General features: G+C 41.3%; 2 protein-coding genes across 4 annotated transcripts; both read right to left on the bottom strand.

Annotated features, from left to right (window-relative positions):
• Window positions 1-396: 396 nt before the first annotated feature.
• SLC35D2 (solute carrier family 35 member D2) lies at window positions 397-18537 on the bottom strand. Of its 2 annotated transcripts, none has more exons than XM_057426459.1 (12): window positions 18398-18537; window positions 16028-16061; window positions 14572-14658; window positions 11767-11834; window positions 10601-10672; window positions 8922-8990; window positions 7820-7922; window positions 6515-6607; window positions 4372-4439; window positions 3570-3648; window positions 1632-1714; window positions 397-1005 (listed from the first exon to the last, which is right to left on the bottom strand). In XM_057426459.1, the coding sequence occupies exons 1-12, from the start codon at window positions 18535-18537 to the stop codon at window positions 903-905; spliced, it is 999 nt and encodes a 332-aa protein (XP_057282442.1). In that variant the 3' UTR covers window positions 397-902. The 2 variants fall into 2 exon arrangements, with proteins under 2 accessions (XP_057282442.1, XP_057282443.1); XM_057426460.1 differs by lacking the exon at window positions 18398-18537 and adding an exon at window positions 18151-18281.
• Window positions 18538-19249: 712 nt separating this feature from the next.
• On the bottom strand, window positions 19250-26342 carry ZNF367 (zinc finger protein 367). Of its 2 annotated transcripts, none has more exons than XM_057426457.1 (5): window positions 25621-26342; window positions 24922-25117; window positions 23239-23358; window positions 22688-22826; window positions 19250-21992 (listed from the first exon to the last, which is right to left on the bottom strand). In XM_057426457.1, exons 1-5 carry the CDS (start codon window positions 25966-25968, stop codon window positions 21758-21760), a joined length of 1038 nt encoding a protein of 345 aa, XP_057282440.1. In that variant the 5' UTR covers window positions 25969-26342; the 3' UTR covers window positions 19250-21757. The 2 variants fall into 2 exon arrangements, with proteins under 2 accessions (XP_057282440.1, XP_057282441.1); XM_057426458.1 differs by having other exon boundaries at window positions 24922-25072.
• Between the last annotated feature and the right edge of the window lie 1561 nt (window positions 26343-27903).

Genomic DNA, 27903 nt, shown 5'->3' with positions numbered 1-27903 from the left:
CCGGGTGGAACTCGTTTTCTTGGCCGGTGGTATCGTATTCTCTTCCCTTGTTATTTTCCCTTATCATTGTTTTAGCTGATAGTAGCAGTGGTGATTTGTTGCTGGACTGTTCTTGTCTCAACCCGTAGGAGTTGCACTCTCTCGATCCTCCTCCCCGTTCCTCCGGGAGCGGGGAAGGGGAGAGCCCCGGTGCAGGGAGGGGGGGGGAGACGAACACGGACCTTGATTGTTGTCAGCTTGGCACCACTCACTGGGAGTGAGTGAACAAGTTACCTGACTGGGTTTAAACCACGACAAAAGGACTGAGAAAGAATGTCTACACAATGTATACTGAACACACCAGGCAGTATCCTGAATTCTTTAGCTGACACACAGGAAACAACCTAAGAGCACATCTCCTCTTTACCCCATACGTTCTACATCACTTACACAAGAGCAAATGCATACATGAAATCATTCTGAATCACTGGCATCTTTCACCTCTTCACCGGTATCAAAATTGTTTATGTTGTAAAGCAATGGTGAATCAAGCCTCATGATCTTTACAGGGAGCTTTGCCTCAGAGAGTAATGACAGACACTGAGACAGATCTCACAGATCTTTCCAAGTACAAATAGTATCGAAGTACAGTAAATGAAAAAATTTACAACTTCAGATTTTCTCATGGCATTCCTTCTTATAAATTAGCTTGTGATGTAAAAAAAAAGCTAAAATTAAACTTGTCCACATGTACAACACATGGTGTGCAAGGTATTTCTGAACCAATGAATTGTGTGCACATCTCTGCCAACTGAGGTAGATTTTTTTCCTTGTTCTAAATATGTTCCAGCATAGACTTATTAAGTTCTCAGCAATGGTAAACAAACTGGTATCTTCAGTCTCTTTCAAGGTGGGCATTTTGGCTAACTATTTGATTCAGAAAGTGCATTCTCTTCATCCCCAGGTTGCGTAGGCTTGCCGTTTCCTCTTAAAGTTAAAAATGAGTATCTCAGTCCTCCTGCCATACTAAAGAAAAGAGAACAAAGGTGTCAGAGATACTTGGTGTTGTATATGCCATTCTATAAATATATACCCTTCCTTCCAGAAATTAAAGAATATGAACTAGCATAAATTAGGAGTGCCTCAGACCACGTAAGCCATCTGAGAAGCCAGCCCTGAGCTGACAAAGATCAGTTATTTGTTTCTCAAACAGATTCAAACAAACAGATGTAATGGTTCATCCAAACACAGTTGTTACAGAAAGTAACAACTCACAAGTTATAACTCATATTCAATGGGCCCAGCTCATTGAGTGGGTGCTCTCACTTCTCACACCACTTGGCTTTTACTTGGAAGCCTCACAGCTCAGAACTGTTGCTCATAAAAAAACAGTGAATTTAATCTCATATAGTAAAACTGCAGGCATATTTCCATAGTTAAGTTCCTACCACAGTAAGATTCAACACCTGAAAACAGACATGAAAAGACAACTAATTGTAATGAACTTTATATCCTGAGGCAGTGCTTCTTCAGGTTGGTAGTTTCAAAACTGCTTCACCTAAGTGGGCCAAATGAAACAAAATATAAAAATGTATCTCACTAACAAATTTTCCACTTTATAACAAATAAAGGTTATTCCAAGTTCCACTCACCAAATATTTAGCCCTATGAAGTTTAACATGGAGAATATGTAATCACCACCAATCAACATTCCAATGTAAGCAATGGATATATTCTGAAAGGAAACAAAGACGTTGCATTTATTCAAGTCAGTTTTCATCTCCAAGAATATAAATGGTAACAATTAATTTCTAAGGAAATAGCTATATTCTGTTGCTGGCCACTTTAAAATCAGCATTTAAATTATATTCATGGGGTAACAGTCTTATGGGTATTGTCACAGTGAAATAAAATAATAAAAGCAGTATGTTTACTAAATGCACATAATACACCAAGAGTGACTCTCTGGGCATAAAAACAAAAACAAACCAAAAACCAAGAAAGAAAACAGAAAATCAGCTATTTGATACTAAGCAAAACGGAGCATGGCCACCTTCTGAAAATGTACTTTTTATCTTTGGAAAGCTCCTTTCAAATCCCATTTCTTAAAAGTAGGTTTTGGGTTCTCAAGCATAAAAAATATGTTTCAAAGCTTTTTATTATTGCTTTGAAATTGTTACCTCCTTACTTTGCCAACTAAATTTGCGTTGAAAGCACTTGGCTCAAGTTCAAGGCAGGCACAGTTAGAAGATTCTGCCTCTCAGCTCTCCCCCATCTAGTCTTGGGAAAATTGTCCCCCATAGACAGAAGGAAAGCTATAGAACTGTGTGATCATTTTACCAACACTGTGCTGGTTTCACACTGTCCAGCTAGTCTGGACAATGACATAATTTCTACGAGTTCCTGCTGGGGACTACAGCATCATAAAGTGCTTCTCACCTTTAAAACTGTTTAAAATGCCTCAAAGGCTATTGTTGCTCAGAAAACAGAAATAGTGTTGATCCATCTTAATGGTTCAATGCACATATAAAATTTAAAAGCACACTTCCAGTGCCACAGAATGAAAAGTACTAGATTGATTAATCCTGCCAGCTTCAAAAAACAAACACGTAGCAAGCAATCAAAAAACTAAACAAAAAAAAAAAAAACACAACACCAAAACCAACACCAAGCTGTAGAAGAAGTACCATTTTCCTCTTGTGGATTTCGCTATGCTGGTGGAATTGTATTCCTTAGTCAAGGAATACAGGGAGCACCTTGAGGACTGTTATTCTTGCGCCTAATTCCTAGGATTCTGATAACTGTTTGACCCACAACTGCACGAGTTTTGTCTTTTGCTAAAACTCTTCCAGCTCCATTCTTCTCCTTAAACCGGCCAAAAAAAGGTGCTTGGATAGTCAGTGACTTTCCCTGCTCTGACATGCTGGCCTCATCAACACAAAGGAAGCTGCACTTGTTTAAAATTAAACTGGATTAGAGAAAACAGACTGCAAGGACACCAAGTTCAGTTTTTAAGACGTGCATGTTTTGATGTTGATCAAATTGACCGGAAACCAAAATTAAATCCTCCATTCAGCTAGAATACAAGTTCTCACACAGAGGGTGAAGCAGTTAACCATAAAGCAATACACTCCTTACCACAGCTTAGCCATTATTCTATGTGAATGCCCTATGTATTAGCTGCAACAAAATCAGTTCAGCCCAAAGTGAACGTGGGTTAGTCTGTATCAGTTTGCACTGGAGTTGCATCAGGCCACCTTGACCTTGAGAGTAACCTGATACAGAACAGAAGCAGGTGACCGTACCTAATGAAATGTGGTTAGATTTACAACTTTCAATAGAAGTGGTCCAAGTTTCTCTTGTAGGAAAACTAAAAATACATTGATACATGGCTTTCTAGATATACTTGAGCTTCAGTGGAAGAGAACGAAGTCACTTTGTGATGGGACCATGTTTGGCGCAAGCAATGTCTTAGAGTTAGCCCTCATTTTGAGTTTCCAGCTCAAAGCATAACCAGGATCACTACTGAGTCAATGCTCTTCCCTGTTTATTTGAGCATTCCTGGCTTTCTCTTCTGCCTCATAACTCACCTTGATGGCACCAACTACTGTCGTCGTGAGCGCAGAATTGTAATGACTGCATAGGACAGTAGAATACATCAAGAGAAACCTAAATTAGGTAAAACAGAAAGTTTTATAAATTCCTCCCAGAGACCTCAGAAGTTTAGCAACACTTTTGAAATTTTCGGATTGGTATTTTGCTGGGATCTTCAATCCCACCTGTTCCAAACCCTAAAAAAAAAAAAATTCTGTGGATCTGTATTTTAAGATAATGATGTACTATAAATACACATTAAATTTAAGCTGCTTTAGCTCTAGCAGAGCCATCCCTATTCTTTGTGCTTCTTATATGTCAGTATTTGAAGTTAGTTTGACCCACTGGTTGGTGATACATGAAGGAGCAGAAGAGAAACTAATTCTTTTTCTATTCTTCCTCTGACTCAGCAGTTCCAACAGAACAAAGCATAGTTTCATTACTTTTGCTTTTCTAGGTACTTTAAAGAACACACTGCAACAGTTCCTATACACTAAAAGGCTTACATTCTATTAACTGCAAAGAAGAAAATCGGAAGAGACAGCCAACAGAGATCCTGAGTACAGAAAATAAAAAGCTGAATGTTGTGATTTTGATCACTGTACTGGGATGTCAACACCACAGAGAGTAGTGATACTGTTATTTACATTTTTAGAAATAACTAAAAGACAAGTCAGAAGCCCGGGGGGCGGAATAAATTTTCTTTAAATTTTAACATAACTTACTGGTGAGTCTTACATTTGAGATCTGCAATTTGAAACACTGTCACTAAAACACCTTACTTGATTGTGTTCTTACCCCAAAAAGCAGGAAAGAATAAATTGAAAGACAAACAAAAAATTTGTCCAGTGCTGGAAATGTGTTGCCTATTAAAAAAAAAAAAAAAAGAAAAAAAAAAAAGAGAGAGAATTATGTACTATATAATCAAAACTGAAAATAGATATAAAATGTAGTTAATATGAAAATGTGCAAAATCACAAAATGCATTTGATTCATATTATAATTACAAAACATTCATATACTACTGAAAACAGTTTAAGGAATTTGAATTCAGAAACAGGATGATGGCACACATGATGCCTAGACACACTCCTGTATCATGTATAGCAGTGCACACATAAAACTGCACACTGCAAGCAATAAATAAAAATACAATACAGAGAATTTCTGGTTTTATATTTATTGATAGTTAACAACAATTAATATTGTATAATAGATAGGGATATTTATAGATAAAACAGATATTCTGCAGGGAGCAAAAACAAATAAATAAATAACCTCCTTGAAATCTGTTTCATAGATTCTTAGAATCACAGAATAGTTAGGGTTAGAAAGGACACTAGACTATGTCATCCAAGGCTCTGTCCAGTCTGGCCTTGAACACTGCCAGGGATGGAGCATTCACCACTTCTTTGGGCAACCAGTTCTAGTGCCTCACCACCCTCACTTCCTTATATCTAACCTGAACTTCCTCTGTTTAAGTTTGAACCCATTATTTCCTGTATTCCTAGTCAGCCAGGAGGAAAAGTGAATACTGGGACACCCACAGACTGCAGTCTCTAAAGACATAGTAACTACTATTCCAGAACTAGCTAGAGGAGCAGAAGCAATCTCCCTGTCACATAGACATGGTATTGATATTTTGACTGGCAAAAGATACATGCTGTGCATTGTCTGTTATAGATCAAGGTAAAAGGCTCTGCTAGAGTAAAAGCAAGCCAACTTCTATGGCCTGAAAATCTGCTGAATACAGATGTTATATGCAATGATTTGTTGATTTTTCACCAGTATTTTTCCATTTTCTCCATTTTTTCAGAGATTTAATCTCTTTGCATCACATAGACACTAGTTATCCTTATCATTTAATGGCACTTTTAATATTAAGTGAGCAAGCCAATGTGTATGTGCAATAGGCAATATGCATTTATCTGACATTTATTTATTCTTTTCAGGTAACTGAAGATTAAATTGTTTGTGCCAAATCAACAACTCCTTATTTTTCCCATGGAATAAACCTAGCAGCAAGGTAAATTTCTTTGTCCAGTTCTCCTAAAATGCCTCCAGCATGACTGCTGGGAAAGCAGTGGAAACCTTACAGTCAAACTTGGACCCCAATACATCTGCCAAGAAAGGCATCAGCTGCATTCTCCTAAACTGGCAAAAGGTCATGCTGGACTGACATCATAAGAAGAGACTTCATATTCAGAGCAGATCTAAATCCATCATTTTCATGGAATGACAATTTTTCCACATAAAACAGACTTCTAAGAACACAACGACAAAATCATGTGAATTCAGGGCACAACACAGGACACTGCAATGATTTATGAGACCCTCAAGCTCTGTAACATTTTTTATTGGCGAATCTCAAACATTTCCAAAAAAGTAATATGAGTAATACTCATTTTACTGGTAAGAATAAGTCAATTCAGTAAGTCTGCAAGGGAGACAAAAAACCACAAACCTCTTGGTCCGATACTTTATGTGCCAGGACATTCTGCCTAAGGTGTTATACTGTGTTATTAGCTATGGAGAGTCACACTGTCATTCCATAAGAATGCTACATATAGATTACTAAACTAGACTGAGACTAAACAGGAATGTGTTCTCTGTATCAGAATGACAGACTGGAAATTGTCTGGTTTGGGTATTTGCAATCTTATTTTGTAGCATGTGGCAAATCACACATGGCAAGAGTTATCACAAATGCAGCTTCTCCTTAGAGTGAATAATTAAAAGTTCTTACCTATGTAGGGCAAGCCGAAGTCACATATTTCAAATACTAGTCGCTAATATGGAGGTAGGATTACCTCTTTAAAAACAAACAAAAATTGCTACCAACCTCCACCTCCTTTTGAAAACAAAAAAAAAAAAAACCACCAAAAAATCACCTTAAACAAACTACCGTTAGCAGTCTGAGGTATGCAGTATTGCTCCTTACCTGCTGAAAGTCTCCAGTAGAAAAGCTAATAATAACTGTTGGAATCACCATGAAACAAGCATTATAGAAAAGGACACCATATTTCCCCAACTCCTGTGGAAAATGAAACATGGTGTTTGCAATTACAAGCCAACTGGGAACAAAACTAAATATTACTCTGGTAGTCTATTGTTAATGAGCAGATAAAACATAGTACATTTCAATTTCAAATACAAGCTTGTGACCCTTGGATTCAGTGTTTAGTACTGAGCTGGGTCTCCATTTCAGTCACTTTGCCTGTATGCTCAGGAGAGTATTACTGCTCTGTTATATTTTGGACAGCTTCTACAACACCAGCTAGTTAGAAAGTTCCCAAGGCACTGGTCCAGAACTGCTTTGTGTTAGACTCCATGTAAGCCTCTGCATGGCCAAGGGATTACCCACACCATCTACTGCAAATCAACCACAAAAGCCTAGGGCTGGGTGGCTCCCTATTGCAAGCATAACAAAAATTAACGAAGTCTGACTCCTAGATGGAGCATTTGCAATCACTGGTAACTGATGTACCTTCAAGTAACTTGGGGCATGCCATACATCCTGTTGGTTAACTTGCCTGACAAAAGGCAGAAGATAGGGGAATGAAAAAGCAGCCTTTCCTTCCTCCAGATTCAGTGATGCTACTTAGTAAATCTCTCCAGCTTCTCTCTTGCTTTACAAAGAAACCCCTGTATTCTGCAGAAAGCTATAGGGCTGTTAAGTGCTGCTCACGAAGAAACATGCGGACTCTGGACTATATGTGACTCCTGAGATACATATTTTCACAGACTGAACCACAAAAGTCAGTGACAAAACCTTTATCTCACATCTCCAGGACTGCTGTTTGCTACGTCTTGGTACATTTTAATGGCATTGCATTTGAAGAGCAGCCTGCTCAATGTTTACGTAAAGTATAATGTATCGAGGTATCACCTAATTCTTTCTTTCTAATATTTGGGTTTGGTAGACTTGCTATTAAATAGCTAAAAAAGATAGCAGTTTTTGCGGTTATTGACTTAAACTGGACAGGTCACTGCTCCTACCCAGAAGATTATTACATAAACCTCACTAAATGTGTGTTTCTATTCAAAAAGTCATCTTCCTTAGAAGTACAGATCAAGTTTACTAATCAAGTAAATCAAGTTTATTAAGCATGCACCCATCAACTGAAATATGAAAGCAATCAAAACTAATTATTAGTTCTTAACTGTATGTTCATAGTCATATCATAGGCAACCCACTGTAATGATACTGTCATAATATTAAACTCAACCTAATCACCACAGTTACCTTTGGATCAATTTTCTGCTTTGTGTAAACTCCATTTGCTGCCGTAAAGATATCATTCAGCAATACAAAGGTGTAACCCTCCAGATTAAAAGACAGATCAGACCTGGGAAAGAAATATTATATTGTAAATAAGAAAAGAGTATACAATGCATTGCAATTATATGTTTATTTAAAAAAAAACTATCATAAATGAGGAAATGCAAATCATGACAGCTGCAGCAAGTCACAGGTTGTGCTTCAAGCCCTCTTTGTAAGTCAAAGTACTTTATATTTCTTCAGTCACAAGACCATCATAAATGAGTCATCAGAGAGTTCCCAGTGCTCAGCGTGGAAGTGTTAGGAAATGTACAGTTTCATTCTATGAAAAATTCCATCTACTTCAATCCTGACAACTTCTCCAATTATTACTGAGCATACTTACCTATTTCTTTCAACACAAGAAATAACTAGGGAAAAACTACTTGTGTTTTACAGGCAGCCCAGATGTATTGTCACCCTTTCTGTTTTGACTAGTCGCCTCATGGATGTAGGGATATTCATTTAATAAGACATGGGTCCCACCCGAGTCACATCACATGGAAATTAGAACATTTGTACACAGCAAAGCCCAGAAACAAAAAAATAACACTACATTTCCAGCTCAGTAAAGGAATATTCACAGAAAGAAAACAAAGGAGACTGGCATACCAGTGCTTTGTAAACTTTATCTAAAATAATAAAAAAAAGACATTGCTTAACTCAAAACAATATTTGACAACAACAATGAAAAAAAAAAACCAAAACAGGCTTTCTATCCAGAGCAAAAGAACATTGATACTAGGAAATAAAAGCAGCATTCCTCACACAGTTTTAACTTGCTTTATTTGTGATCCTGTAAAAAGTAAAACCTAGAGGGGAAAAAAGAAGACAAAAATACTTCCAGCTGGAATTAAACTTTTCCCTTTGTATTCCTGCACTTCCAAATGATGTCAGTAGAGAGATTTTTGAAACCAGCTTAATCCAGAGTAATTGATCTTAATTTAGGTTTACTTGTCACAGAAAAAAATCCTCCTGTTTTCTCTCCTTTCATAACAGGACTTCATATAACAAATGGAAACCTTACCCAGCTGCTATGAAAGCTCCAAGAATTATGGCAAATACGCTGACTACAATGCTCAGTGGATATCGTTTCCTGTAGACAAAAATTAAGACAGTTCACAGTTTCATTATTTGAAAAGGAGATTAAATGGCTGGCTGCCTGAAACGTTCCAAAGCAATTAGTAATCAGAGAACATTTCACACAAGGGCACAGTCATGATAACCTTACAGAAGCAATGTGATTGACCATGAGCCATGCTGTCAGACTTTGGCCCTGAGAACAGAGATTGAAAAAACATTGTGAGCATTCTGCTGCTAGATAATTTCAAAAGTAAAGACTAAAGGTTTAAAGTAACAACCCTGGAACAAACTGTAATTTACTGTGTATTTGTGTTCATAATGGACATACTACAGTGTCTTTCCAGAATCCAATAATGGAAAATCACGACACATCTCTCATGCAGTTTTTCATCTCACCTTTCTTGGGGAAGGTGCTGTATAGCACACTGTCTGGGCTATTTTTCAAGTAGATACTTGTTTTGAAATCAAACTGAAACTTTATACTTGAAGGGGAAAGCACAGAAGCTTATGACATTCTTCACTATGTATACAGCAGCACTACTGCAGAGTAGAAAAAGCGTAACAAATAACTATTCTGCTTCTTTTATCTCTACTACTTTATTTAGAAATGTCTTAATATTGCAGTGTGCCTTACAGACATTTGCCTTTGCTAGCCCCAGCTCTGAGCTGGCCTGAGAGAAAAGATCCATCAAAACAAAATGTACAATGCTCTTGCAGAAATCCTGTGTCAAACGAGCCTAAATGTGGACCACTGTCCCAACAACAAAGCTATATGCTGTCTCTAGATATCTTAGGCTTTGATCATAGTGGCTCTTGACAGTAACAACCCAAATCTTGACTGCTTTTCAAATTCTGAGGTAATCCAGCATGGACTCTTTGGAGTCCTTTCATTTTCAGCTCTGAAGAAATACACTGCGGCAGCCTGTAGAATATAGTGCTCTGCTCTTAGGCTTCCTTTACGCTAGGATGTTACTTGCACTCATATACCACATTGCTGTAGTCCAGCTGGGAGCTGATGACAACCTCACTGACTCACATTTTTCTCAGTTCCTCATGTGAGCCCTTAGGCCAACAAGAGAAGACAGCATGTTCTGCTTTTCCTGTAAGAACTTACAACTAGAAAAGAATCCCAGAACATCCCTAAATATGCATCACATTGATCAACTGCTGCTTCAGTCAAAAGGAGATGACAGTCTACCTGGGGCTTTTGAAAAGCTTTTCCCTGATCGTCATTCTCGTGTTGCCTGGGTTCAGCTTCAGCTGACGTATTTATATTCCTGTTCTTCCAAGTCAGTATAACTGAAACTAGTGATCCCAAGCTGCAATACCATATACGTCTTAATTTCTCATTAAAAATAATGTCCGAGTTCTGCTCTGCTTACCTGATTCCTGCGTAGCAGTCAAAAGAATGAGCTGTGTAAATGACAGCTACTTTTTCCCCCATATTCATTAAAATGCACATATCTATGTCTTCAAAAAAGCTACATAAATCCACTTTCTTTGCTTTTCTCTATATGTCAGTAAAAATCAATAATCTGATGAGATGCCACTAGTAATCCATTTTATATGATCTAAAATAACGGTATCTTACATATTAAAAAAAAAAAAAAAAAAAAAGATCACCCAAGTATGATGATTTCCAGCAGTAAAGTAAGTGGAATGGTAAACTTCCTGAGCACAGTAAACATCGGCAAACTGTCAAAAAAAAACACATAAAAATTCAAGCATTGCATCAGATTAATGGCATGTTTATGTTCTAATTCTTATTCAAGTTTACTAACCAGAGGATAAAACCATTAGTTTAGCAATAAGCAACCAAAACAAATTTCCAGCCACTTAGTTTATATGAGAAAATGTCAGTCTGACACTAGAGTCAGATTACATAACTAAACTATTGACAAATAACAGGATTTGCCAGTTTGTAAAACAATGCAACTGGCTACCTCCTAAAAGGTCCCTCTGCATCAGTGAAATGGAACATAGAAGCTATTTTCTACCTAGCACAGCCCCTACAAAATAATTCCTGGGCAGAGTAAGTAAAAATTATTTCTGTTGTAAACGTAAAGGACACACAATAAACCTGCCTTTGAAAACATGTAACAGAAGTAAAATACAAAGAAAACATGCTTAGTAAACAAACTGTGCTTTAAAAAAAGTAAAATAAATCCACAAGAAAAAAATCACAGCATGTAGGAAAGGTGGGATCAGCTGCGAGCACCAATAGACAGCTACTTTTGAACAACATACTCTTGTTCTACAAAAAGTCACGGGAAATTTTTCAAAATTTGAGAAAACACTTGCATCTGACACTTTGGAAATCTGACAGCATGGCCATATGGACCAATTAATGCCCTGTTCAAGATAACTTTTAGCAACTGCATTAATAAGTGACACAAATCCTAACATGAAGTATAATCACTTTCCAACAGACATTTTGAAGTTACGCACAGGATCATCTACACCTTAGAGACAACCCAAACGAGGTGAAAAATTCTAAAATGTAAACAAATGTCACATAATTTAATAAAATGATAATGGTAGAAACACTGCAGCCATTCTTACTTTTCTGTTATAAAAATCAGTTATGAAAGTAATTCTAAAATATGTCACCCACAGGAGGATATGTTACACTTATGTTTAAAATAACTTACTAAACTTTTTTCTTTTACAAATACAGTGAGAAAATGGGAAAGAAGAACCCATGAATCCAACTTTTACAGGATTTTTACCCCTTGCAAAAGAAAAGGGTAAAATCCAAACAGTTTACTTATATCTTCCATTTACTGTACCTGAGTTTGCTGGTACTTGATAATCCACTTATGTGGTTTCCAACATAAATCAGAGGCAGAGGAAACAACTGTGATAAAATTAAAAGCACAACTCAGATTATTATGTTTTAAGCACTGGTAAGAAGCTTTGTTAGAATTTGATAACTGTATTAATATGAGATGTACTTTTAGCAAGAAGAGGTTTTTTTCTAAGGAAAAAAGAGAATCAACTGCGCTGCAAACTGATCTGCAGCTCTTGTTCATGTGACCACTCACAACCACAGCTCCACTGGTTTCATTAGGAGAGTTGCAATCTACCTCTAATGAGACAGAGACTCCTCTTAAATGTTAAACGGTTTTATTTGAACTACTTACAATCCTCTGATTAATACCCATCATAACATCTGAATGTTAGGCATAAAGTAGTATTAATAACAGTAGCTAAATAAGAAGGAGAACAGGTGAAATAAAAGACTAAATAAACTTCATACTAAGTAAGCATGCTGTGCTTCTCTATGTACTCCACATTAATATGCCTGGCAGACACACCATTTCAGATCCACCCAACAAATTATGCTACGTAAGATAACAGAATGCAAAAAAGAAAGTATTTAGGGTAAAATAAACTTTACTTTCTCCAGCTTCTATCATAATGAGACTGACTTGCACAGAAACATATAGGCCTTAACACAATACAGAGAAACAGTAAGTGATATTCAAAGCCTTAAGAAAACGTGCAAGGGAGGTATCCCTACACAATACTCAACTGCAGCTCAAAGCTCTTAATTCTCCCACCACAGAAAAGATGCAGAAGATTAAAACCAACCAGTGGGGACAAAGGTGGTGTGTACATCTAATCCCACTCACTATTAGTCAAGGGGAGCTGAAGCAGGAGAAAGAGGAGTCCTCTATCCTACCACGTAATAGCTGCTGTTGTGCCAATACATGCTCCAGGAGACTGATCAGCAAACTGTGATTGGAGGCTACACCCTCTCATACCATTGTGTGCTGGAAAAGCATACAGAGGAGTAGGCTGCACTTTATCTATGTTAACAATTCTGCATTTCTTTGACAGCAAAGCAGAGAGAAAATTGCAGTAAAAGTTAACTACAGCTAAATAAAGTTAACTTTTAAGTGAAAGCAAAAGTAAACAGGATTATAAACAGGAATATAAGCAACAATAAATACTCAGCCTGTCAACATAAATTTGAAAAAAAATTATAATGTACTACCTTTTCTACAGATTTTTTAGAAAAAAAATTCTATTTCATTCATAGGATGAAAGCAGAGCTGACATTACATTTGTTCTCCTCTGAAATCCATCTGTTGTAAAGATAAAATTACAGCATCAGAGAACAGTGAAACATTTATTTAGAAAGGGTCAAGAACTCCAAAGCTTCATCACTAAAAAAAAGCACCTTGCTAATTTAAAAACTCCAACTGAAAGAACTTAGCTCATAAACCAGTCCTGGAGTGAAAAGCAATAATCTTAGTGTCAATGAAAGCAAAAGTTGTCAAAAGGATGAAGAGTCAGTCAGAGGAGGCTTTAAAAAGTAAAGAAATCAACAATGAGTAAACCATCTGATTAACTGTGACTAGTCTAATCCAGCACTACAGGCAATATATGTCCTAGGTGCTGCAGTGCTGACTGCTCCCAGCATGTCCAGAGAAGTATTGCAAAGGATAGATATTATTAAAACAAAGAAAATGGTTGCTGTATTTTTTTCAGTGAATTTATACTAATGCTAAAATAAAGCCAACAGCAAAGAAAGGGCATAGTATAGTGCAACAGCGGGAGGTGGAGGGAAGATGCTTCTCGACATTGTTCATATGCAGAATTCAAAACTACCCACTTGGAAACCTTCTTCTTTCCTATTTTGGAATAAACAAGGATTGTCCATTTTATAATTGGCCAATAATTTGCATTACGAATAAACAGCATTCACAAAAGGCTGCAAGACATTCATAGTAAACCTCATACTGATAGTACAAGATTCTGCAGTGAAGATGCTGGCCTGAAAAGCTATGATATCTGAGCCCTGCAGCAGAGCTGGGAGCTAACTCTGTCTGTACCTCTGAGCAAACACTGACCAATAAACTGCAACAAAAAATATAAATGCACAGGCTTACGCATCAAAGTAAAGCTCCAGCAATATTGCACATAGATACAAAAGCCTACAAGGATCATTGCTGTAGTAATTTCAGATCCTAGCTTCCAGTCCGAGATAATAAAAGATCCTCTCATATTTTCTCTGTCCTGCCTCTTCAGACCATGTACACCTTAGGTAGGAGCTATGCCCTGACTACAATATTTTCAGTGAGCATTATTTTAGTCACTCCTGTGGAACATAAATCTTACATTTGGAGTCAACTGCTGTTCAGGTTTTTGGTCTACCACATATTCTTTTTCTATTGTTTTATCACATGTCCCATTCAAATTTCCAAGCAGCCTTCTCTCTTCATACTGTGATCAAAATTTTTTCTGAAACACAGATCTCCCATTGATCCTAGAGGGAACTGTATATATCCAGAAAAATACTTCAGGAATCTGAAAGATTTCATCAGCTATATGAAGGTACAGCACCTTTTCCCATGTACTATGTGCCAAAATGCCACCAGATTTCTCTGCAAACAAAAGGCGTGAATATTGCAGTGAAATTAACATGGTCAAACCTAATATTAAATGAAACAAAGATATAAATGATCACACTTGACAAACAATGGAATTTTTTTCTGTTGTTCTTTTATATCTTGTCTCCATAAGACAGAATGCCAGTATAAGAGGTAAGATTTTATTATTAATATCAGAACCTATGCAACCCTTACCTTTAGAGGTATACTTTTGTCAAAATCAGGGAAGTGAACAATCTTATTTATTTTTGACACATACAAGATAAGTATAGTGGCTGCCATCTAAACAAAGAGAAAAAACAAAAAGTCATGTAAAAGCAAAACTGTCATGTACAAATGAAAGAACTGCTTCAAAAACAAAATCTTTACATGCATTTGACAAATGCTAGGTATTATGCATTTCTGTTAAAGAATAATACAGAATGCAATTAATAAATTGGAATAGCTTTATTCCTATGAATTTGGCCAGTTATTTATTTTAAAGTATAATATAGACATATGCTTTACTAGCTTGAGAAAACTAGCGGCCCTCTGTAAAACAATGCATGCTGACAAGGAGCTGAGAAATTAAACAGGACAGGATCCCAGAGTAGTGATGCTATTTTCACAGAGTGCTGATTAGTCTGAGGAAACACTCCTACAGTTTTTTTGCTAATGTGAGGCAGGGGTTGCACATTGATCAGTCTGTTGACAACATGAGGAAGAAACAATAAAGAGATGGACACGATGAAGGAGAATATCAGAGCAATCACACATCATAACTTGATGCTTGCCCCAGGGATGAAAAAAAAATTAACATTTTTCTTATTAAAAAATACAATAATAGACCATCTAGAGGATGGGGTGGAGTCACACTCTGCAGACTAAAGCATTATACCGTATTATATGCACTTTACAAAATGTTCAGGGAAGTCTTGGAAGGATCAGACAACAAAAAAATGGAAATGCTACTAAGTCTTAAGTTTTGCAATGAAACAAAGCCATATCATTGCCCTTAACATGAATTATTGCCACATTTTATATTCTTTGGCTTCCACTGAAACATCATCTGGGCAGTTCCTTGAGCAGATGTGTGAAACTCTGCCTCACCCTGTCAAGACTTTACAAGATATTTTAATTTTACTTCAGCACCAAGCAGCAGAGATGTCAGACTTGCAGTACCTTGTTTTCACCTCTTTCTCACTAACCCTTGGCTTGCAACCTTAGCAGAAAGTAAATCCTCTGTTTTAAATGTATTTGCCTAAATCACACCTGCTTCAAAGCTCCATCTTTCCCAGCCATACCTCTGCAGTCATACATTTGAACTTGGTTTTACTATGATGCCTACTAACAACAAAAAGAATGAAGAGAAAAGAGAAAAGAGAAAAGAGAAAAGAGAAAAAAAAGAGAAAAAAGAGAAAAGAGAAAAAAGAGAAAAAAGAGAAAAGAGAAAAGAAAAGAAAAAAGCTTCCCAGACAGTAGTTTTGACTTGAAACTTCCTTGATCTCACTAAAACAAATCACTCTTCCTTACATCTAATCCATCTAATTCAGAAGACAAGCAGTGCAGTATAACTGAGATTCCCACCCCTTATGCTCATTCCCCCCATACTAACATTAGTTTAATTTACAAAATAATAAGTACATTTAGTATGCTTTACTTGTGAACATACCTGTCCAATGCCAAGAAACACTGGTGACGGGAAGCTGAAAAACATAAACAGATATTTAATTCTGAGAAAAAAAAAATTAAATTTAGCACCAAAGCCAACAACTGGACATGTGGATTCTCGCCTGTCCTTCAGAAGAGTTCAGGAACTGCTACCCTTATTGGAGGCCTAACATTTTATTTCTGCTGCAGCAAAACACAAGCTGCATCCACATAACATAGCATATGCACAGTTGATCAATTCTAAATTACTAATTATTTTGGCGATATTTGTAAGTGATGGTAACAACACATTTGGAGAACTCTAACAAGGCATTATTTTTTGAGTGACCTCACATATACATTGTACCCTGAAATGGTATAGTAACTTAAGTCTCTTCCACTCGCCCTAACTTCAAAGCTTATGTCCACAGCCCAAACATACTAAGAGTGCGGTTTTGTGAAAATACAGGTACCTAGGTAAATGTAGAAACACTTATTGTCTGCTAAACCAGCTAAATTCTTGCCATAGCCCCTCAGTTATCTTTATTGGAAAGCATGGATACTTACATATTAAGAAAGCAGAAACTTTAGCTGGATTCCTGAAAAGCCTGAGTGCTTCCATTTTACCCCCTAAATCGACATAAAGTTAAAACCAATCAATGTGTGGCACTAACCGTTAACTCTCTGTATGCATACTGAAACACAAGTAAAGAAGTTATTTATGAATGACGTCTGGTTTTTTGTCATAACCAGCACTAGCTGGAGCCTCTCTGCCCAAAAATCTTGAGTATCAAGGAGCTACCTGACCATGACAGCTTCTGCTGCCTCCCTGGAGTCATTCAGCGTCTTGCTGGACTGCACCATCAGGAATGTTTGCACAGAAACCTGTATCCAGGAAGTCTAAATAAAACCCATTTCATTCTCTGTGCACATCTGCACTAAAAAACGCCTGAGGAGGATCCACTTTCACAGCAAGTGTTGTGATTTTTCACTATCTAGGCTCCTTAAGATTGTGGGTATTTATCACAGAAGGCACCGGGAACTGTGACACTACTGCCTGGTGTGCTGAGAAATGTAAATCTCAAATGAGCACCAGTGGGACAGGAACATAGTATTAGCAAAAGGAAGAAATGCTCTGAAACACAGCAGAAGGGCTACAATGACACTGGAGTCGGAACACTGAAAAAAGACTCAGGAGCAGCCAGTAGCAAAATTGATTATAGGAAACAGAGGTATTAGGGGGAAGGAGAAAAAAAAAAATAAATAAATAAAATAAGCAGAAGAAACAGGACTTCCATTTATAGTCTTGTGACTCCTAAACTGGCTTGTACATACAGTTACACCACATAAATATGGAGACTTCTGTACAATGCAGATTTCTCCAGGAATTTTTTATTTGAAGAGCCCTAAACAATCCCAGCTGTAAGGTATGTATACAAAACTTTGGCTTACTGATGGGCCTGCTGTCCTTCATTACCTTTCACGGATGTGCTAGACCTATGTCAGGGACTTACTGCAGATTGTATGATGAAAACCACTATAAAACAAAATCTCAACTTGCCTTGCATCATTTCTGGGAGATGTTCTATACACCTGTTCTGTGTTCAAATAACACTGAATGTTAAAAAATAAATGCAGTTTTGCTTTTTAACTTTTTTTTTGCTTTTAAACATTTCTCACATTTTGGGTGGTTTGTTTGTTTTTTTTTTTCCCTAGTTCAGAATGAGCTGAAACACAGCAAAACCAGAGCAAACTTTTAAAGCAAAGAATAGTAATGATGAAAAGATCACAGCTACAGGATAACGACTCCATATGGGATGCTCCATCAAGCCAAAGATGTAGCTTTGGTGGTTTTATGATGAGATTTTCAAGGGTTTGCTTTTTGTTACCTCAGAAATGAAAGGTAACCAGACTGGCAGGCACAGTTAGGGGAAGCGCTGTTTCCCTCAAGGACCTAAGGTGGTACAACCCGTGAAACGGTAGCCTCGAAGCTGGGAATAAGGAAAGGCCTTCGAGGAAAAGACTAGCCTGCTTCAAAAGTAAGCCTGACAGTGACTATGCCGTCGGGCGGTGTTGCCAAAGTGGTACATACTGGACAAAACGGGGCCTGAAACTGAAGCCATCGACCCGGCTCTCAGCACTTACCATGACAGCTCCTGTGCCGGTGGGCCAGGTGACTGCCCCGGCCTGACACCCCTATGTGATGTGAGCGGCAATGGGAAAGCTGCCCGACGGGAGGTACGGGGCGGCCCGGCTCCACTCCGGTTCGGGAGCTCGCCCTCGCCAAACAGTGAGCGCTCCCGCTGCCAGTCCACGGGACGGCCGAGCCGGAACAGGCCCCGCCGCCAGCCCTGCCGCTGCCTGTGGTCCGGCCCGCACCGCCGGCCCTCACCTGTAGGAGCTGAGCAGGGTCTTGTTCACCAGCACGATGAAGAACGAGCACGTCCCGTAGAAAAGGGCTGAGAGCACCCTTGGAAGTGCCGACGGAGCGGCACAGCCCGCCGCCTCCCCCACGGCCTGCCCGGCGCTCATTGCTGCGAGGAGCAGCTGCGGGCAAGGCTTCACCGCGCACTGCACTACTGCGGCCACTCGGACCACCGCCCCCCCTCTCGGGCCCGGCGCGGCGCGGCCCGGCCCGGCCCGGCCCGGCCCTGAGCAGCGGGAACCGGCAGCGGCTGCAGGGCGCTCCCTGGCGGGGCGGAGCACTGTGGGGAGCCCTGGTGGGAGTCCCGCCGCCGCCCCACCCCTCTCTCTTCTCTCCGGCCCAGCCCCGAGAGCGCAGCCCGCCGGGGCTCTGCCGAGAGGGAGGGTACGAGGGGTATAAAACCGAGCGCGAAGTGCTGCCGCCGGACGCCGCTGCACCAGGGGGGCAGGTCCCCAGGTTCAGCCGCACCTGGGGTCATCGTCCGGCACCAGCTTGCCTAGTGTTTACCACCCTGATGGAAAGGAGCTCGGCGCCTCTGGGCACTCGCCCTCAGGCAAGGAGGAAGCTCAAAGCACCCAGGACTGTAACCAAGCTCGGCCCCACACCGCTTCCCCCCCTCACGGGTTTGTCGAAAAACAAACAAATAAATAATAGTAAAAAAACCTTTCATCACCAAAAAATGTGTTTTGGGCAGTTACCTTGTGTCAAATTTCAATGAAATGAACACCTCCATCCTCTGTGACAAGCCAGGCTGGCAGGCTTACAGGAACGAGGAAGCGCCCGAGTATGTAGCAATTCCCAAACAGCACATTCTAAACGTGAAAATCAAACCAAGCTTTTATTCAAAGCTCCTATTTAAATGACAGCACATCCACTCACCTGCTGTTAAGTCATGCCAAACTACAACTTAAATCTTTCAAAGCACTGAACAATTCAAGATTCCTTGCATGTAATCACTCCTTAATAAAACAAAAAGCGGTTTTCCACATTTGGTTTTTTTTTTACCTGATATTTTACCCAAAACTTGTCACAACACAAAACTGCTTCTGAATTTTCCTTACAGCCAAGTACAATTCAGTGCACTTGTCAGATCTTAAGAAATACTCTGCGAGTTGCCCAAAGCATTACAGCTGACTGGGAAAAAAATAGTAATACTAAAGAAAAAATATTAAGAATCAATGCTATGAAGTTACGACTCCAGTCTGCAACTGGCTGGTAATTACAGAGTCTTGTGCCCTGTGAAATTCTACATGAGATCAATTCTGAATTATGACTCAGAAGTGCAACAGATTTAGGTTCAGGTCTCATTTTGGGATCAGACTATTTGCATGCAGCCAACTAAGCATTCAAAAGCACGTAATTTGAGAGGCTCCAAACCTACACACGCAAACTACCAGTTTAATACATAGGCTGAGAAGCCTAGAATGACTACAATGTTTCACACCTTTAAGCCTGAAAGACTTTAAACAGAAACAAATGAGCCTGACATCTGCTAAGTTTAGGAACTGAAAGCAAAAGTTAAACCGTATCAGTGGTGCAAAATTATTTACATTCAATGATTTAATTTCATTTTTAATTTTCAATTACTCTTTACTTAAGTGCATCAATACATGACTTAAAACCAAAACAAACTGGGTTAATGAGATCTTCAACCACAACAGGTTATTAGAGAACGTGATCCAACAGTTGCAGTTCCTGGTGTAAAATCTCACGTTTCTGGAACAGCTGTATGCATCTGGTCAGTCTATATCAAATGATTGGTAAAATTGTTTCTTCCTCTTGTATAAGCAAGAGGGAAAGTGACTTCCCTTCTCATCTGAATTTCCTGACCTTCAACAAGAGGAAGGAATTAAAGCAAGCAGGTCAGTAAATGCAACTTATTTTTTTATAACCCTTTATAGGGATATACAAAAATAGCCCCTTAAGCAGGAGCTTAAAGAAACAAGAATAGAACCAGAAAAACCACACAAAACCACAAAACAAAGAGTCTGATCTGAAAACAGATTTTAAATGACTGTCACTAAAAAAAGTTTTGTTAGCATATTAGGAATCTCTGGTTGCCTTCAAAGCAAAATACAGAAAATGATCACCATGAGACAATCCTCTTCGAAAGCATACAACATTCAGGAAGTGACAAGATATCCTACTGAACATTTCTTATCAGCATCTGAGTACTAGGCAGCATTCTGCAACTTCATTTATTTGGGAAATATATGCAATCACACTGTTATCACATTTGTAACTATCTTCGGAAGTCTATTTCCTAGTTGTATAGTGAATAGTTTTCTGCAGTGTTTAATTGATAGCTGTGCTACAGTTAGTGAACACAAAACTGGCATGTTATCCTGAAGTAAAGCAATAAGGTGGCTTTATGCAAGGAAAGTACAGAGGCTATTTGCTAATAATCACATAAAAGCAATACTTTAGAACTTAGTGTTTGCTAATAGGACTCCTAAAATAGTTTACTACAAATCCATACCACCATGTAAATACCCCCTTTAGCAAATTCAAGTGCCAAATCACTACAGGGTCCAAAAATAGCTGAAAAAAAAAATGTTGCCAATTCTTTACCTTTGTGTAGACTTTGCAAGCCTAATCATTTTCAGATAAACCCAACAATGTGCAAAAGTTCCTAACATCACGTTAGGATTAACAAGTGCTACCAAGAGATTCTGCTGAAATCAAATCAGAAAAGGTAAAACAGCAAAGTCAAGCCTCACACCTTGAGCAGTCACAGTGACGATCCTTAATGATCTTACAGTTTCCTGCATGAAGTAGTTTCTTCCCTTCTGAAAGCTGAGATAACCAAGCTTTTTGCCTTCGGCCTCAGTAATACTAGGTAAAGATGTACTCACACCAGAAAAATACGGTTTCATTGCTGCTTAACATCTTCAGACCTACCACTTAATATAAACTTGCTTAAATAGTCAGATAAATACTTTTCTTTTTTGTCAGGCTTCTTTGGCCACGTGTACCATTCTGCTAATCACAAACACTTTGTTTAGAAAGTGCTTCCTGTGAAAACTGCTTCAAATAAATGAGTTAACCTTGCAAAATCTAGCTTCCCACAACACATACATTTGTCAACCCTGCATTATGCATTCCTATATTTACAAAATACTTAGAAACTTTACAACTATCTTTTACCTTAAAAAAAGTGCAATTCTCTCACCCCATGTAATGGGGCAACAACATTCTTCATAAATTCTACAGAATAGCAGCCTATGATAAGCAAATAAGGTGCTTAGCTTATTTATACTCAGGATCTAACTGGTTAAATACCACCAGTAAGTACATTTTGTATAGGCAGACTGTTCCGATCTACTGTCACAGCGGTGCCACAGCTAGGTTTGCAAGCTCAATCAGAGCCAGTGCGCCATGCATGCGTTCACGCTGTTCCTGGAGGCGGCGGCAAGCAGCTGAATGAGCGCTGTTTTTCTCTTCTTCATCATCCTCTTCATCAGACTGAAGATATTCCATGGGGTCCTGCTGCTCCTGATCCGTTTTCTGTATTGTTTTACTTTTCAAAGCAGGAGCCCGCTGTTCTCTGGTCTCCCAGTATCTACAGAATTAAAGTTGGTAAACATTTTTAAAATACATGCAACTGACTTGCACAAACAGTCAAAGCTGGCAAAAACCTCCCACATGAGTACTAGTTTGCATCTGACTAAGCGCTGCATTTGGCTTTATCTTTCAGTCCTTATATTTCAGCTGTCAGAAACCTCCTTTATTTACTATTTTAATTGTGAAGTGCCCAAGTGAACATATGTGACTGATTTCTTCTCTACATGGTGTTCCCAGCAGACATTTCTCCCTAGGCACAGAAAATTGTTACCCCTCATACAAATGAAAATTCAGCAAGACCCTAGCACTAAAAATAAGGTATTAGCAGGTGTCGATCAAACAAAGAAAAGTATTTTAAAAGAGAAAAAAAAGAAAAACAAATCAAAACACCCCCCCCGACATAAAACCCTGTCGCAACAACAAAAAACAAAAAAACAAAAAAACAAAACAAACAAACAACCCAAAACCAACCAAACCAACCAAAAAAAAAAAGATCCAAGTAAGTCTTATGAGGAACTTTGCCTAAACTTGTAGTTTGCTTCTTTAAGGAAATGCAAGGCCAGACTGATTTGTACTGCAGGAACAGCTGCTTTTAGTTTGTTGTTTTTTTTTTTACCCCAAGAATAAAATACTTTCCCAGACCACCCTTGTAAGTACTTAGAGAAAGATGACACAGTGAGGGAGGGAACTTACTTTGCTAGCCACTCAGCTACAGCTTTATTGTCAGCCGTCTCCTTCTTACTCAGCCTGTCTGTAAGCTCTTCCCTCTTCAGTCGGGCATACGGATGCTTGGGGCAGTGACGGTTTGCATGTGTGAATCTGCTTAAACATCCTTAAAAACCCCCACAAAGTGATAATGAAGAATATGTTACAGAAAGCAGACAAACAACAAGTAAGGGTATTATCTGTGGGATGAAGGTGCTGCTGAATCCAGCTTTCCTCACTCATAAACCCTAGGCTTGGTTGAAAACACTAGCTGTGAGGTCAAAACTTGACACAGCATTTTATACATTAGTATCAAGTGACAGAATTACTGATAACCTAATTACATAATAAGATATGCAATCCTTTGGCTACGTATCTGCATGATTATGCAGATTTTTGTGTGGATCCTTTCTTCCCCTAAAGCTCCTCCAAAATTAAAATCCAAAGCTTTTCTGGATCTTTGCCACATTTTGTGCAGCATGTTTCCAGTACTGGACTGACCCTAGCCTGAAAGTTGCTAATCTTTCCCAATGGCTCACCATTCTCTGAGCAGACGAAAGGTTTCTCCCCTGTGTGGAGACGCTGGTGGGTTTTGAGCTGTCCACTCTGAACAAAGGCTTTCCCACAGTCTGGGTAGTCACACAAATAAGGCCTTTCACCTTAAAAATAACAAAAGGACAGAGTTATGAAAGCTGAATATAAAAAGAGGATTCATAGTATGTAGTGGTGGTGCCTGATTCAAGATTTAGACAAGCAAGCTCCCATTTCACCCACACAGACACCTGTACCTACTTAGAAAGCCCTGGTATACCAAACAGCAGAGGCACACTTTTACTGCACAGAAATCTTTACTTTGAAGTACATGCTCAATGCTACTGGATAATACAGCTATTTCCGGGGGGAGAGGGGGACAGGGGAAGAGGAAGAAGGTATACATATATTTTGCTTGTCTTATTTTCTGATTAAAGCCTCTTGCACAGAGAAACTTATTCCAGACTTAAGCCAAGAAAGTTTTCTTAGGGCAGTCATGAAAGAAGAATTCCCCATGCAAACTGCAACAAGAAGAACAGATGTAGCAGGCATCTCCTCCCTCAAGAGGATCCGACTGTGAGCAACTATGCCAGGGCATGCTGTGCCATCACCTCTCAGGAAGGGTGACCAAACGAGTGTGATGCTGACTTACTAAGTCTGAGGAATAACACCAGGGTATGCTCTGCTCAGTTAAGTAGTTCAGACAACACCTAATGCAACAAAGTGAAATAAAACCATCTTTTGACCAAAAAGCACAGGGAAACTGCTGTTCAATATCAGTATCTAGCTTAGTTTTAGTGACTTGAGTCAGAAAGAGACCATGTGAGCTAAGGGTTTTCTGAAGTCTTGTTTTGGGTGTTGTTTGCTGGTTTTTGTTTGTTTCTCATTTTGGGGAGGAGTGATGATGGTTGTGTCTGTATTGTGGGCTGCATTAGTTCACACGTTATTGCAAACAGAGTACTGGTGGAAGATGATAAAATATATGAGATATATGAAAGTATATGAAGAGGATAAAAATATATATTTACTTGGATTAAAAAAAAAACAGCATCTCCGGTGTAGTTCAAGCTCAGGTGGGTATTGAGTAGGTCGATGCTACATTTTAACTTAACTGTGAGTTGCCTCCTGCAAAAAGCTCATTCATTGAATTTGCACTAGCACCTCCACTGCAGAAAGTGAATTCTAGGGAGACACAACTATTTTTGAGCATTTGAACTCTTTCCTCAACATTTAAGCTACACTTCTAGGGTGTTACACTGTCCCACAATAGTTACCAGCCCCCTTTTAAGTTACTATCTCCTCTGACAGCTAAACTTTCGTATCTCTGCGAAAAATACACCAGCAAGAAGGAAACAAGTCACAGAGAAGAGGCAGTGAGAATATAAAGTGCTACATATAGAGGACTGCACTTAAGAAAAGCCCTTCCTCTTACAAAGTAAGTTTATGACAGCGGCACATGAAATATTTACACAATTTGCCTAGCCTATTCTACGCTTTCCCATGACAAATACTGTTACAAAGACATCGATTGCACTAACTAAGCATAGAAAAAAAGTATGATTCATTTAACTGTTTCAATAAAATATTAACAGGTTGAGTTTGTTGGGGATTTTCTGTGGTTTTTTGGTGGTTTTTCTCTTTTTTAACTCCTTTCCTGCTGCTTCCTACGCGGCTCACACCTCTCTACTCACCGGTGTGCGTTCGTTTGTGGGCCTGCAGAGATTTCTCTCGTGGGAAAACCCTGTTGCAGATATTGCAGCGTATTCTGCTGGAAGAGTGCTCTCCTTCGCTAATCAGGTCGCGGACGGTGTCTGCTCTCGGACGGCCTCGCCTTAGCCCATCCTGCATTAACACAGCGAGGAGCTGGCATCCCGCACGATCCCACCGCTGAGGTGTAACCAGAAATACCCAACTTTCCCTGAAGTGACTTTTGCGTCGCCTCTGTGTGACCGAGGGGCGGTGACGGCGTTAGCGGTTTACCGGTAACCACTCCACAGCGAGACAAGCGCTTTCCTGACGGGCTCTTTACGGAGGTACGACCGGCAAGTGCCAGGGGGGTCGTCAGGCACCACCAGCACTCTTATGTGCACTCACAAAATGGGGGGAAAGTAACAAAACAGAAAACAACTTCTGTGTGTGGGCGAGGGCTTTTTATTTCCTCTCTCTTCCCTAGTGCATAACCCCAGGGGAGTGTCAGGCACCCACTCACCGGCTCCCAGCACCTCCCTCTTCCTTATCCCCCCCCCCCCCCCTCGCGGCACTGGGACGCACGCGCCGCTGCCGGATATGACTTCACTTTAAATCTCCGGGAGGAGGCGGGGGAAGGGCGCGCAGTCACCCTTTAACTCCGCCGCCGCCGCCCGCTGCGCCCCGGGCCCACACTCACTCACCTTCAGGTGCCGGTGCCTGCCGCCTCCGTCGCCCGGGCTCCCGGCTCGCTCGCCGTCCCCGGTGACCGCCCTGCCCGCTCCCCCAAGGGGCGGTGGGAGAGCCGGGGGCGCGGCGGCGGCGCCAGGGCTGAGGGTCACGTTGTGGGCATTCTCTCCCCAGCGCCAGGGGTAGACCATAAAGTCGCTGAAGCCGGGGCTGTTGGGGACGGGCGGGGCGGGCGCCGGCTCCTCGCCGGCTGCCGGTGAGGATGGTTTGATCGGGGTCGTTTTGATAACGGAAACCAGGACGCGCTTCGGAGAGTCCTGGCAAAAAATCACCGGGGGACCAGGTGGCAGCCGCTCCGCCATCGCCGACCCCTCGCGGGCACCGGCGCCGGGAACGGGGTGAGAGAGCGGTGGCTCAGCCTCGCTGTCTGACTCCGCGTCCCGGGATGGGGAAGGAGGTGTGCAGCGGCACGGAGGTCCAGCGGCCACCGCTCGGGCCCACCTCAGCCGCTCATCGCCGGGGACGGCAGCTCCCGGCGGGTTTTCCGTGCCTTCCTCCCCTCCGCGGCCACCCCCGATCGGATTCGCAAACTCAGCGGCAGCCCCAGGCCATAGCAGTGGCCGGACTGAAGCAGCCACAGTCTCCTCGCACCTTTCCGAAACGGCGCCGACTCCGCTGGTAGTCCCGGTCCCGGCGATGCCCGAGGAAGAGCCGCCGCCGCCACCCCTGCGCGCCCACACCCTAGGCTGAGCCCCAGGTTTTCCCGCGTTACGTTTCGCGCCTGAGCGTAACCAATCACCCACCCCGGCGCCAACGTCACGGACCGGCGGTTCCCGCCGACCAACCGCTAGGAGGGGAAGTCGGCGGCCACGCCCCCCGGGGCGGTGTTCGAGCGGGACGCAAACTCTCTTCTGCCGCCTTATTGGCCGGGCTCCCGGCTCACCGGCGGAGTTCGAAACTGCGCCCCGCCCGCCCCGCCGCCGCCTCCCGCCCCGGGGGAGGTGCTGACTGGCCCTCCATGGGGGCTGATGCGCCCTGGCAGGTTTCGCGGGCCCTGGCGGCGGCCGCGAAGTTTAAAGGGGCCGCCTCCCGAGGCAGCGCCCTGGCAGGGCCGGGTTCTCTTTTCTCCGCCCTTCCCCTGCAGCGGCTCTGTCCGCAGCGCTGGTAGCGCGGTTGCCGGCAGGGAGGGTTTCCCAAGTGAGGAGGTGGCAGCGGCGCTTGTACCGCTGGAGGGCGCTGTGGTGCGGCCGTTATGGCTTTTGCGAAGAGTTGGAGGGGAGCGCCTCTGCGCCCCGCAGCCGTTCTTTGCCGTAGGCCGGGCTGCCGGGGGCCGGCCTGTCCAGCTGGGCACGGCCAGTGAACCTGTGGGGCAACAGGCACCGTCCCTAAGGCTGAAAGAAGCGGGAAGTGGCTGTGCCAAGCGGCCGCCAGGGCTGGCCCGGGTCGGCAGGCCACCATGGGCCGCGGCTCGGGAATTTTAGGAGTCTCCTCAGGCATGAGATAGTAAAAGTTTGTGCCGGTTACCAATTTCAGTGTATTACTGTTTGAGGGGTGCTGGTGTGTGGGTTGTTTTGTGGGTGTTTTTGTTTGTTTGTTGTTTTGCTTGTTTGTTTCCCAGTCTAATGTAGTTGCTCAGGTTCTTGCACTGCAATTACCAAAACGGTATCTTAACCACTTAGATTTCCAGCCTGCATCCTTAGAAACGGAGACCCAGGCCAGTTCTGCAACCCGCTAGCACAAACTGTGCATACAGGGCGGCTGCCGGTCCGTGGCCACGGGAGATGGGGGGCTGGGGTGGGGGTGGTGGTAGAGCCGGCGCTAAGTCATCTGTGTGGGTAAGAGGTGCCTGGCTCATGCGAGACAGGTGTGGTGGTAGCGAGGAATGGTTTGGGCATATGGTGGCATACACCGACTTGGCTTTGGCTGGTAGAAACACTAAAAAGAACACCCTTCATAAATTTCCAAAACTAGATGACTCACGCTTCGAGCAGTACATGTAGCTGCAGAGGGACTCCAGTGACGGCGGGAACTAATGCTACGATCCGGCATGTAAAATTGCATATACTGTGAGCAGTGCAATGCATTGCAAGTCCAAACCAGAATGGTTTAGATTGGAGGGGACCTCTAGTGTTTTAAACCCAGGTGGTAACTCGGCACCACTCAGCTGCTCACTCACTCCCACCCCTTCCACCTTCCTTGGGTGGGATGGGGAGAGAATAGAAGAACGAAAAACTCACGGGCTGAAATGAGAACTCAGTAATAATTTAATAATTAGAATAAAGTGAAATATATTTTAA

The sequence above is a fragment of the Pezoporus wallicus genome, unplaced genomic scaffold (genome assembly GCF_028554395.1).
Source record: "Pezoporus wallicus isolate ANWC-B61680 ecotype Strahan unplaced genomic scaffold, APGP_CSIRO_Pwel_v1 contig_7162, whole genome shotgun sequence".
NCBI lineage: Eukaryota > Metazoa > Chordata > Aves > Psittaciformes > Psittacidae > Pezoporus > Pezoporus wallicus.
The sequence above is the reverse complement of the archived record's forward strand: the minus strand, read 5'-3'. Positions and strand labels throughout refer to the sequence as shown.